At 37.8% G+C, this 12,918-nt stretch overlaps 1 protein-coding gene across 2 annotated transcripts; it reads left to right on the top strand.

The window, feature by feature from the left end:
- Positions 1-2,282: 2,282 nt before the first annotated feature.
- Positions 2,283-12,599, top strand: LOC124304553 (leucine-rich repeats and immunoglobulin-like domains protein 1). 2 transcript variants are annotated; one of them, XM_046762932.1, is made up of 14 exons: positions 2,285-4,049; positions 5,929-6,000; positions 6,113-6,256; positions 6,461-6,598; positions 6,692-6,832; positions 6,915-7,202; positions 7,407-7,550; positions 7,661-7,899; positions 7,994-8,140; positions 8,239-8,553; positions 8,660-8,941; positions 9,055-9,330; positions 9,458-9,748; positions 9,867-12,599. In XM_046762932.1, exons 1-14 carry the CDS (start codon positions 3,799-3,801, stop codon positions 10,034-10,036), a joined length of 2,898 nt encoding a protein of 965 aa, XP_046618888.1. In that variant the 5' UTR covers positions 2,285-3,798; the 3' UTR covers positions 10,037-12,599. The 2 variants fall into 2 exon arrangements, with proteins under 2 accessions (XP_046618889.1, XP_046618888.1); XM_046762933.1 differs by lacking the exon at positions 9,055-9,330 and having other exon boundaries at positions 2,283-4,049.
- The last annotated feature ends 319 nt before the right edge of the window (positions 12,600-12,918 follow it).

Here is a 12,918-nt window from a genome sequence, read left to right as displayed (position 1 = left end):
TACCCTAAAATTGAAAAAAGACGTTTTTGAGAAGAGGCGTATATTTCAGCTATTACGTATACCTACCACAAGTCGAATGTTACGATTTGCCCATATTCATTCGTATATGATGTCCCTATGCGATGAGATAGATTCCCTACAAAACAATGTATGTCACTGACACCGGGCTGTCGCGTATAAATTTCTATTGCCCGCGGAAAATTTGGGGTCAAAGAAGTTGCAAAAGGCGCTGCTCAATTGGTTTTACTATGTCGATGGTATTACTCAGCAGCCCCAGTCCACTATCCAGTTGGTATAGAGAACAGTGGGATCTCGCGATCACATGAGAAAACCTCTTGGTCAATGTTTCGTGTAGAGTGCAGCACTGCTCAGTCCGACCGCATTTCCCGCGTTATATTTCAATTTTGGTAACTTGGGCCTTAACAAGTTACGGGCGCATTCGGTTTCATTCTGACGGCCGTTGATATTATATTACACTTTCAACAGCTTAGTCAGCGCGATAGTGAATGCATGCGTTGTATCGTCGCAACGCGCAAATTCTTATTAGTGAACTTTTTTTTTTCTAGTAAAATAAAAAAAGAAACCGGCCAATTATTAATAAATCAATGATCAATACCAGTAGGTAGGATGGTAACGTTATATGTATTGTTATCTCTTATGGGCGCAATACATAAAACGAATATTTTATTATTGTTACACTTGCGTTGCAGTAATACTAGTCAAATACAAAGCAATGAAGAAAGCCTTATCGGTGTTTCGAGGGCAATAATAATAATAGCAGCAGACCGCAGGTGCGAGTTTTGTGGTGCTTAGGCATAGCTAATTGACAAACCACCGGTAGTAGTGCATTGTCCGTCGAGTCCGACGAGGGTACATTTGTGAGCCACGGATTAGACCCGGTCCGCTTATAGTCGTATATTTTCTGAGCTGAGTCGCAAGGACACATTGAGCGACGCAGTTTCAAGTTTATAAATGCACCAGTTGCAATTTCGATTAGAATATCATTCCTAAACTGCTTATGTATTTCTACATTTTTCTACATTAGATTGCAAAAATAGAGATGAACGCGCACTTAGTGCATTCTGAACGAATAAATAGCATAAATAGTCATCGTTTATACATTCGACTATTTCATCAGCGGATGGAATATACCTATGACACTTATTATAAAGACGAAAATTTGTCCATCCATTCCACGAATACAGTGAGTTCGGAATATGAACTAATGTATCAAGATTATTTCGCCAATTAGAAAATTTTTACAGGGCTATTCTTACTGCTGGGTAAAATGCTTCAATAGATCCATTTTAAATGAAAAATGGATAATGCTTTCAAAAGCATAATTTTTACGGGTAAATGTAAATGGTTACTTAATGGGTGGAGAACACTTAAAATGTTAAATGCAAAATGCCATTTATATTTTAAATGCCTATTTTAAATGAAATCATTTCAAATATTACCCAACAGTGGCTATTCTACGCTATGCTTTAGACGGCCACGGTCTTCTTGTAATGGGCTACATATCGCAGAGCAATTCTGTAGATTGTACAAAATCACCTAGTACATATTTAAATGTAAAAATACGTAAAACCGTGAGATGAGTTTAGAATTGAGACTGATTATTTCAAGGTGACTATTTTTAACGAGACTGTATGTATAATGTATACATCTGTGTACATAAGGTAGAGACCTAACGAGTTTAATACTCGAATTTTTGTAATTTTGGGTGAATTGCATTCCAACTAGCATTTTCTTTTTTATATTCAAACGTTTTTTATTTCGAAGGAACACGTGTTCAAATAAAAAGAGAACAAGTATGTACATCATTTCCAAGAGCTACGGTAATATTTTATACGGCAACAATAGGTGGCCCCTCGATTTGGCCTCGACGAACGATTCCAACTCTGGCTGGCTCGACGCACGGTCTCGGTGTGCTGGGTAGACTGGAAAGGCGTTTTAAGGTTTAGCGCTTTATAAGTCGATGTTCCAAGACTCGCTCCGCTCCTTCTTTCTTTTCGTCTTCCTCTTTGTTGCGCCCACGAGAAAAGATGCTGGTGCATTGAGGCGATAAAACCCTCGAGGGAGGGGAATCCTGGCCGGGTCCAGCGGCTTTATTCCTTGCCCGGTTTGCCCGTGAATGCCTACTTCCATTTCGGTATAATAGAGAATGGTTGCGGCACCTACCACCTACGTATGGCAGCCGCAGCCCGCACATCCAGCATCGCGGTGTGCGTGGAGCAGAGCCCCCGCTGTTCGCCTACTCCTTTGATTGTGAGTCGGGCCGGGTTTTCTACCTGTTCTGATGGTGGTAGTGGCCGTCCATGAGCAGTTCAGACTCGAACGTCGTCGCCGACGATCATGGACCGTGTCCGCACAACCGCCAAGAGGCTGATCTACCACTGGCTTTCCTTCGGATATTCGTTACTCTCGTTTTGAGTATTGGTCGTGTCCGTTTACCGGTACTGGAAGTAACGCCGTCATTCGCAAAGTATATTTCAATTCCGGCCAGTGTCAAGTGACACGCTATCAGGATCGGCGGTCGTAACTATAATCAAATTATCTATAGAGGTGTGCGGTGCCAGTCTGCGGTTATTGGATGCGGATACACTCGTCGTTCCTGGCTTAGAGCCTGTGTGCTGTCCGTGAGGCGTGAATCTCTTATCCCCACCCTTGTTTTGTCACGCAACGGTGCCCAAAGCCCGCCTGCAATGGCGCATTCAACATCAACTTTGCTATAGCGTTAATTCGTTCTTCACCTGCCTGCGGTATACGATGTAAACTAAAATCTACGGATTCAACTGTTGCAATTTCTTCTTCAAATCTAAACAAAATTGATAAACGAAACAAAAGAACGCATGCACCAAGAAATAATAATCATAACCACAACAATATATCGTCGAATTGAAATTAGTGGACGAGACTTTGCGGAAAAAAAAACAAACGCGTATGAATTTCTCAGCTGAAACAGTTGTAAATCAATATCTTCGGCATTTCTAGATTGTAGTGGTCAAGAATAATAATAATCATCGTTCGAACTTCAATCTCCATAACTCATAGTGTTCAAGTTGTGTAGAATAGTGTTGAGGTAAAAAAAACTTCAACTCCCACGGTTACGTCTATGCTCTACAATTCAACCAGCACCTGAAAGTCCAAGACGGCCAAAAGTGTCGTTTTCTGCGTCTGCGCAATCGACTCGACGACAGCGCCGCGGCTCGCGACTTATTGTTAGCGGGGTGAACAGGTACTAAGCAGTGACTGAGCCGAGTAAAGGATGTGTAAAGGGCAACATCAGCATCAGCGGCGGCGGCGGCGGTAGTCGTCGGTTGGTAGAGCTCAAAATACGGGCGTCGTTATGGTGTCGACGATAGTGCGTGGGTCGTCGTTGTCGTCTTCGTTATTGTTGTGGTGGTGATTGCGAGGAATGTTTTTTCCTACGAAGAATCAATAAACCAGCACCGCGCGTAGTGGCTGTTCACACGTTGTTTCAGTAACTCGCAGATTGCCATTATCGTTTGCGATATTTCGATGATATGCTGCTGAATCGACGGCCGCCTCGTAGCACCAGAAGCAGAAGTAGCAGCCGCCGCTTATCGCTATGGGGTATCGCCTACGGTCCTAGTGGTGTATACAGCAATACGTCTGGCGGTTAGCAAGTAGTATTTTCTATTCGTTGTGTAACCGATATACAACGACGACGTAGCCGAAAGTGCAAGAGAGAGAAAGAGAAATAGATAGAGAGAGAGAGACGGGCAGACATCTCGGAAGGCACGCGATACGCGCAGACGAAGACGTCTTATCATGTCAGAATCGAGCGAGGTGAGCTCGGCTCGAAGGTGGAAGAGAAGGAGATACGTAATTTTCATTACCCAGCTCGTCCTGTTGTTTTGCGCCGATGACACTCGCGCCAAACCTATGCAGGATTCGAGTATATTGAACAAATTGGACTTCCAGTGCCCCAGGGAATGTAATTGCCTGGGAAATGTCGTTAACTGCAACGGATTGCAGCTCATTGATGCACCCAACAACTTACCACCATGGATCGAGGATCTGTAAGTGATTGTTGTTTGAGTTGAACGAAAGATGATTAACGAGTAAATAAACAAAATGCTTTCTTTATTGGCCGATTGTTAGTGTTTTCGTGCAGCTACGCGATTATGTTCTTTATAGGTTTTCTTTTTCCCTATAGTATGCGTGCCCCTATAATTCTGGAACTGTATGTACCAGCGTCTATCTGACCGTGGGTTTAAATTGAACTATCAGGAATTAAACTGGATATTATTATATTAATCCAGACAGAACGAGGGGTCGTTCTCTGTAAGTGGACAGATTGATTGAATCCTCTTACGGTTTGGTCAAAGGAGGGTCGCTCCTGTGCCTTGTCGTGCAGTAATATCTATCGTCTCGTGCATATGCGTCTGTATATATTTATATATACACACATGATAAGAGGACCGAAAATTTCTCAGTGGCGACAGAGAAGAATTGTTTTTATTATTCCTAAATGACAATAAGAGGATATGATTATTTGCTTCCGGAGTAGGAACATTACAGTTTGGAGGACAAGGAATTATCAAGGAACCTTAAATTATCAGTCCGATTGATATTTTGTTAGCTTATTTGTAACGATGAATGTCTTGATCACAAATTTGTGAGCTGCGCATTAGCGAGAAGTTTTATCTATATAATTCAGCTCGTATATTTCTGATAGAAGCTGTCCAATAGTTGATAAAAGCACTTGTGTTGATTACAGAGATCTCTGATTAAACACTATCATAGGTATGGCATGCTGTACCGATAGAGAAAAGTTACAAACAGGTCAATCAAACAACTGACATTTGATATTTCAAAAGTAAACTTGTCACTTATTCAACCCACGATGATGATGATGCGATAGACGTATGTGTATGATGAATGTGGAAAATAATTTACCCAGCAGCCAATTATCATTCGACACATAGACTATACATAAACAATCCATCACGTCTATTTTGAATAATTTTACTTGTTTCGTTCTAAATTGTTTTTTCTGCCATGTGAAACGATATTGCGAAAGCCAGATACGAGCTGTTTTGTATCTACCGTTGTTCTGAGCTGTAATCTCTGCAAGAATACAGTTATCAAATGTTTATTATTCTCTGTCGGGTGAAATTCGTGAAATTCGAAACTACATGTTGCGAGTATTGTTGTTATCAGAAAAAAATGGGGGAAAACTAATCGAGTTATGCGCGATAGTAATTGACCCCCAAATATTCGTTACATTGAAATATTTTTGCAATGTGTTTTCAGTTAGTTATTTAAAGATCACACTATTAAAGCCTCTGTAAAACTGCAAAATGCTTGAAAAATTTCAATTTATTAGTACACTTTACCCTTTGTATACATATCGTGACCTTTATAACATATTCGTAGAAAAAATAGATTTTCAGTTTGAAAAACTTGTAAAAATATTTCAAAGTTGTAAAAATCTTTCGCAATTACGCTGTTGCCGTTCGTTGTCCAAAGAAATATGAAACAAGCAAGTAGGCATGCTTAATTTTACCAGAAAATATTTAACCTTGTATATACGCGTTTTTAATATTCTCTCTTGGAGTTGAAGCCAAATGATGAAATATTTTCATTACGATTCTCCTAATCAGTACTTACGTGACTGTGATGGTAAGGCGTGTTTAATCAGCTGTGGGACATTCTCGGCATTAAGAATTGTGCAAATTTTTTTTCATCGGCAATAAAAAGTAGGATCATTAGTAGTAGTAATGTTAAATTAATTAACAAGACTCTTATGTTACCTCGTTGTTATTGCACTCTGAATCATATTACTCTGCTGTACAATGTAAACAGATTTCCTCTTATGTACTTTTCTGTTCAATTTATTGCGATAAATTTGCATCATGGAATTGTTATTTAAGAAGAACATTTCAATACTTACAGAGAGTTGAAGAAAAATAACTTTTCAAGACTGGAATCCAACGCTCTTATTCATCTCACCAAGCTCAGGGTTTTGTGAGTAGTAATTAAATTAATAAAATTGTCTGCAGTAATAATCATTTTACCAAATTAATGAATTTATCATCAAATCGCCACTAAATTCACCTAATTTCTGCAACTATTTCAGAGATATAAGTGAAAATCGATTAAGCGACAATGTGAGCGAAGCACTGAATAGCTTGACTCAATTGAGAGCACTGAAAATCAACAAAAATCAATTGACGACCTTGCCCAATCTTTACTCGCTCAAAAATTTGACCCATCTTTCAATGTAAGTAAATTTCTTCAGGCATAGCAAATTTTTGTTTGACATTTATCGCTTCCAAATATTAAGGTAGCTTACAATACGAAAGAAATCTCGGGTAAAATTATTTTGACTCCTAGATGAAAACATCGAGTGATAAGTGTCACATGTGAACCAATCTTAAGATTTGTATTTTTCAAATCAAATTCAATCATCAACTTTTTATCACAGGACGCACAATCTGGTTCGGTCCATAGATGGACAGACCTTAGTAAACTTGCCGAGACTTCAATTCTTGGACCTCAGCAGCAACCATATACCTGTTCTCCAGAGAGAGTCTTTCCTAGCTCCAAATTCCCTTACATACTTGTACGTATTCGTTGATAATTTGTTACACATTTACTGATTTTTCATTATGAATTAATGATGCATGTAATTTTACTTTATCGACTTACTTTTCAGAAATTTGAACTCAAACAAAATTCGTGTAATAGAAAATGGGAGTTTGGACAATCTTACATCTCTGAAGGAATTGCGATTGAATAAAAATCGCCTGACCCATCTAAAAGATTTGTTCACAAACCTTGCTGAGTTGAGAATATTGTAAGTATTTTTTCGTTTGTTTTAAGCATCTTTCGTCGATACATTTTCACAGATAATGAAATGTTTGTCTTTCGATTTTTAGGGAATTGAATAGGAATGAGTTGGAACAAATTCAGGGATTGAGTTTTAAGAATTTGACGAGTTTGGAGCAGCTGAAATTGAAAAGGAATAAAATTAGGTCTCTGGACACGGGTGCGATTGTCAGTCTGAACAATCTGTCTGTATTACAACTCGATCACAACTTGTTGACAGTTGTAATGAACGGTGGATTGTTCGGACTCTCGAAGCTCCACACGCTCACCATTTCGCACAATAAAATAGATGCGATTAAATCTCAGGCGTGGGAATGTTGCCAGAATATCACCGAGCTGTTAGTATTCACCCTTTTATATATTTAGGAATAAAAGTCACACAGCAAAGTTCTTTAATGTTCTAATATTTTTCTGCGATTGTTGAATGGCCCGCTTAACAAACTTGAAAAAAGTGTGCTACCTTGTTCTTTGCTGTAGGTGAACGCAAATATAAGTATATGAATATACTGTATTGGAATAAGTGTCTAATTTACCACTTTCAGTGACTTGTCGCACAACGAACTGGTATCGATTGATCAAGGAACCTTCCAGTTCTTGGGTAAACTTGAACAACTTAAATTGGATCATAATAAAATCACTTTCATCGCAGATGGTGCTTTCAACAATACACCAAACCTAAGGATACTGTAAGCAGTTATATTGATCCCAAAGCTTTTCACGACTGTGGTTGAAAGCAGTTTACTTGACTGCTATTTCACAGTGATGATTTACGCTTATTTTCATTTTGTGTTTACAGCGAGCTTAACGAAAACAAGATATCTTACATGGTGGAAGATATTAACGGGGCTTTCGCACCGTTGATAAATTTGGAGAAACTGGGACTTGCTTTAAATCGCATCAAATCTATAAACAAGAACTCTTTTATCGGTTTGATGAGACTCATAGAGTTGGATTTGAATGGGAACAACATAACAAGCATTGCGGAGAACGCACTTATTTCTATGCCAAATTTGTCTAGATTAAGAATGAAGTCTGGTTAGCAATTTGATGATAATACTTTTCGTTTTATTCTGATTTCCCAAGTTTCGGTTTAATTTTATTGATAAAAAAATAAAAAAATTCATTACAGACACTTTACTTTGTGACTGCGGACTCCAGTGGCTGAGCATTTGGTTACGCAGCCACAAGTACAGCGAGGCAAGAGTTCGGTGTGGGTATCCCAGCGCGTTGAAAGGAACGCTGTTGACTGAACTTCATCGCACAAATTTTACTTGCGGTAGGTGTAAACATAAAAAAATTAAGATAAATAAAATAGTTGATTCGTTTAGAAAAATTTACAGACGTTAATACGGAAATTTTTGGTAAATATTTCAGACGAGCATCCAAAGCCACTGATTATTGGCGAACCAAAAACTCAAATGAGCATAAAAGGAGATAACGTGACGCTGTATTGCCGTGCTACCAGCACTGCGAACACTCCACTTCGATTTACATGGAAGCACGACAACGCTGAGATGCAAAATTTCGATATCAAAGTTGACACTGATTCTCTGGAGCGTGGGATAACAGAAGCTTTGTCAAGCTTGTATTTGACGAATGTAACTCATGCGGATGCAGGAAGGTATCAATGTATGGTCAGCAATGATTATGGGACAACGTACTCAGCTAAGGCTAAAATAAGCGTCCTTGGTGAGTGTTACTCCTTCACCGAAGACGTCGTCTAACACTATTATCTCTTTCTTCGGTTCTGATCGCAGTTTTATTATATGTTGTGTCAAATTTTTGCCCCACACAGTGTATCCGTCATTTACGAAAAATCCGCAAGATATGCAAGTGCCGGCAGGTCGGACTGCCAAGTTGGTTTGCGCAGCAAAAGGTCAACCGACCCCACAGATAGCCTGGCAGAAAGACGGCGGGAACGATTTTCCGGCTGCTAGAGAAAGGCGGATGTACATGATGCCGTCGGACGATGAATTGTTCATAGTAGACTTCAAAGTCGCCGACACTGGGGTCTATTCTTGTACGGCGCAAAACTTGGCTGGTACCATTGTAGCGAACGCTAGTCTTACCATAAGTGGTAAGTAATTGTCTGTTTGGTATTGCAAAAGAGAACAGATATGCTCGTCGATCAGCGTTAGAGAAGAGAATTGTAAGCATTTAAGAAAAAAATCCCTACTTTTTTCATACTAGAAACACCGTCGTTTGTCAAACCAATGGAAAATAAGGAAATAATTGTCGGTGAATCAATCGTTTTGGAGTGTATGGCGAGCGGATATCCTCGGCCAAAATTATTGTGGCGAAAAAATGGTAGCCCTCTGCAGACCACTGAACGTCACTTTTTTACTGCTGAAGATCAGCTCCTTATTATCGTTGATACTATTCCTAGTGACGCTGGTAGTTACGAATGCCAAATGAATAATTCGTTTGGTACAGCTGTCGGCACATCGCATCTTACCATAAACCCAGGTAAATTTGAACCGTGGAAAACTAGGAGTACAACATAAGTGTTGGTCTGGCGATAGTCCTACCCTTTTCATAGTTTACATAGCATTGGTTTCCCTATTATTCATATCATTTTAATTTCTTGTTTCAGTTTCGGGTTCAGTGGTTAACGAAGACGATATGCTGGGGATAATTATCATTACTGTAGTTTGCTGCGCCGTAGGTACTTCAGTCGTTTGGGTCGTTATAATATACCAAACCCGACGACGTCTCAGTATTAATCAGAGTGCCCCGCAACAATTTCAAGTAATTACTACTGCACCAGTACTAACTGAAGCTCAAACTCATCTCTACCTGGACACCAGTTCCCAACACAGCAAAGACAGTGGTACGGGAGATAGCACTAATCCAAGCAGTGATCAGCTTCAACTATGCCTTCCTGGTTAGTGATTGGCTGCCGCAGAAGGAATTGCATGCGTTTCACCCAACATTTATGAGTTTCTGAATTATGTAACGTCTAAAAAAGTGTATTGTCATAATTATCAACCTTTCGTTTCCAGAGGAAATCGTCACTTCCTCTACAAATAATGAGGAGGTGGAAAATATTTGTGGCTCGGATCCTCTTTTGGGTTACACAAATCACGAACGGCTAGAAGAGGAGCAGTCTGAATCAGTAGCGGATGATGAAAATTCTGTGAACATAAAGCCGTATGGTTGGACTCGCGAATGAGAAGAAGATGGAGAGGAATAAACGTTGGGTTAACAATTGTGTAATATTGGCGATAGAGGAAGAAAACAGAAAACGTTTAAGTTTAAGTAAATGATGAGGAAGAGAGAAACAATAATGAATAACACATAGTATTTTTGAAACTCCTGCAACGAGTCAGAACAAGATTAGTAATAGTGATTCCTTGCAGATAGTTTTCTTAGTGTAGAGAAAACTTCATAGTAATAGATACACGTAAACAGGCAGGATACATGCAGGCAGCACGCAACAAACAAACACACAGACAGACAGACACACACAAACACAGAAACATGGCAGCATTACAAACAAATACCACTTAAAACAAGTCAAGTATTGTTGAAGTTTTAATATTAAGACGTGTGATTCAATTAAGCTATTATTATCGAGGATAAACCCTTTCGATGATTGCTCGAATCGATACATGGACGTATTTTGTACGTGAATAATTATACCTATAATCGAGTTCTTTAGCACACCGGTGAGGTACGACATAAATGGCCTGTACCAAAAGCCCTGCGATATATACAGATGTGAACGTTTAAAAGAAGAAGAAGAAAGGCACAGTCATTAAAAAACCGCGTGTATTGATGACCTTATAATTTGTATATATTAAGAGTTAGAGATGATGGATATTGATTGTATCACTGTGTATTATTGTACGTACAATAAATTACGGGTCTGCGGGTATGATGAAAAAAGTACCTTCAAATTTCGAATAACTATTCAAGGCAAAAGTCGGTATTATAATATGTGCGTAAAATAAAGAGAAGCCTGAGAATATATGATATTTTTGTATGTATTAAAAAAACAAAAGAGAAAGAAACAAACAAAACTATTAACAACTTCGTCAGGAAGTATAATACCTGGTAAGTCTGATAATGAAAGTGAAGCCTGAAGCGCCTAAACAAAAAAATTCTAAAATAATAATGTACGTATAGAAAATAAGAATTTTTTATTCTCAGGCTCTTCCAACTATTTCCGCTTTTCTAATATTTTTGTAGTATCTTATTGTAGCCACCCTTCAACGCAATACCCGCAGATTTCGTAATTGTTAGCAATTTATGGCTATTATAGATTACGAGGATATACGCGTTATCAACCACAAGAGCCATACAGTAAACGAGCCTTTTGTGATAGATATTTATTCTAGAATATGATTTCATTTAGTTATTTATGTATTATTTTGTAAACAAAAAAAAAAAAATTAATCTAAATTTAACGACTATATACCTCTTTATGCGAGAGTGTACTGTATTATTGCACGTTGCATAAATACGAAAATGAGAGAAAAAAAGAAAAACACTAAATAAACAATAAGACGGCAAAGAAGAATTACGTATATTTCGTGGTATTGTCTTCCTGATAATGATTATGATTTATGATTATCATGTGTACGATTATGATGATTATTTTCGTTTATACACGTGTAATTCATGCATCGGTATGCCATTTCTCATTTTTTTTTTTCATTTTGTTGTCGGTCTTCTCCCATAATGGGTTATCCTGATTTAAACTTACTAAAGAACTTACTAAAAATTTACTTTACACTTCAATTAATTGCTCATTTCTTTTTAAATATAAGTAATAGTCTACAATGTTACACGGCAGTAGTAGGTATGTCTGTCTACGATGGCCGTCACTCAAAGACGTTTCCTTAGTATTTTTCGTCATGATATATGTATACCAAGTTTTCTTTTTCAGAAGTAATATTATTTGTTTGTTGACTAATTTACTATTGTCATTATTGCTATTATTATTATTATTATTATTATTACCTATTTAGTTTATTTCTTGATTGTTTAAACATACAAATATTATCGTATACATAAATAGTTGTAAAGAGTACCTTGGTGAAGAACAAGTAGACTCGTAATATCACGAGTTACATGTGCCGTATAAAGAAAGCATAGATTCTTCTTACCATATTGTTTATATCTTTTTTTCGATATGCGACCCAGTCGAGCGTGCGAATTATTCTAAATACTTTACATACTGTTGGAAATATATTTTGTGCTTCATTCCTCTAACGTGTCAATCATATCAAAAAATTCAGTTGGATGATGACTGAAATTTCAGTTGTACTCACTTGATGCCATCAAGTCATTCTCACACGGTGAAATTGACGACGATTGTGATGAACTCGCGGATAGTATGTTTAATTTTCGAAGAAATTGTTGCATTATCCCATCAACGAGTTGATAGCTGTTACGCGTATATACATATAGTCATTTTTTTCACGTGTCTCAAGTGACTAGTGAGTACGATACAAAAGTTTATGACGTTGTCTCGACTTTCTAATAATTTCTATCTTAGCTATGCGTATACGCTAACTTGTTTGACTGTTTTGTGTATGAATTGTATCATCTGGAATAGGTTTTCGATATGATTAGTTTTTAAACAAACTCGTTAGTCAGTGAATCACGTCATAACTGATACGCTGCATGTGATACACCAAATATGGCATCTGTTTGATTCAGTATTTTTCTTGTTATTATGATATATCAAATATTATGTACAAATATAACAGTAAACTTAGATAATCGATTTTGTAGTATTATTATTTGCTTTATTATGAAATCTGATTTCCTTTTTCCAACTACTCGCCCTATGATCTTTCCGAGCTAATCCCACAATCTCTGAAACTAGAATACGCGACGAGACATATGACGAAAAATTAATAATATTTTGTTGTTATCAGATGCTTTGATAGAATATCAGATATTCTATTTTACAAAATCTTTTCTACGTCGAATTCATGTATTTCGATTTCCTAATTCAACTCAGGCTACTTAACGCACCCATGGAATTATTTTATTTTTGGAAGGTGACGCTCTAGCGTAGAACTATTACGAAGAAAAACTCGT

The sequence above is a fragment of the Neodiprion virginianus genome, chromosome 5, assembly GCF_021901495.1.
Source record: "Neodiprion virginianus isolate iyNeoVirg1 chromosome 5, iyNeoVirg1.1, whole genome shotgun sequence".
NCBI lineage: Eukaryota > Metazoa > Arthropoda > Insecta > Hymenoptera > Diprionidae > Neodiprion > Neodiprion virginianus.
Note: the sequence above shows the minus strand (reverse complement) of the source record. Positions and strands in the feature narration are given on the sequence as shown.

Bases quoted from the DNA above. Each gene is read 5' to 3' on its own strand.
- LOC124304553 (XM_046762932.1), top strand. From the start codon at position 3,799: ATGTCAGAATCGAGCGAGGTGAGCTCGGCTCGAAGGTGGAAGAGAAGG. The intron at 7,203-7,406 runs GTTAGTATTCAC...TACCACTTTCAG, and splicing joins TGCCAGAATATCACCGAGCT to TGACTTGTCGCACAACGAAC. The intron at 8,942-9,054 runs GTAAGTAATTGT...TTTTCATACTAG, and splicing joins CGCTAGTCTTACCATAAGTG to AAACACCGTCGTTTGTCAAA.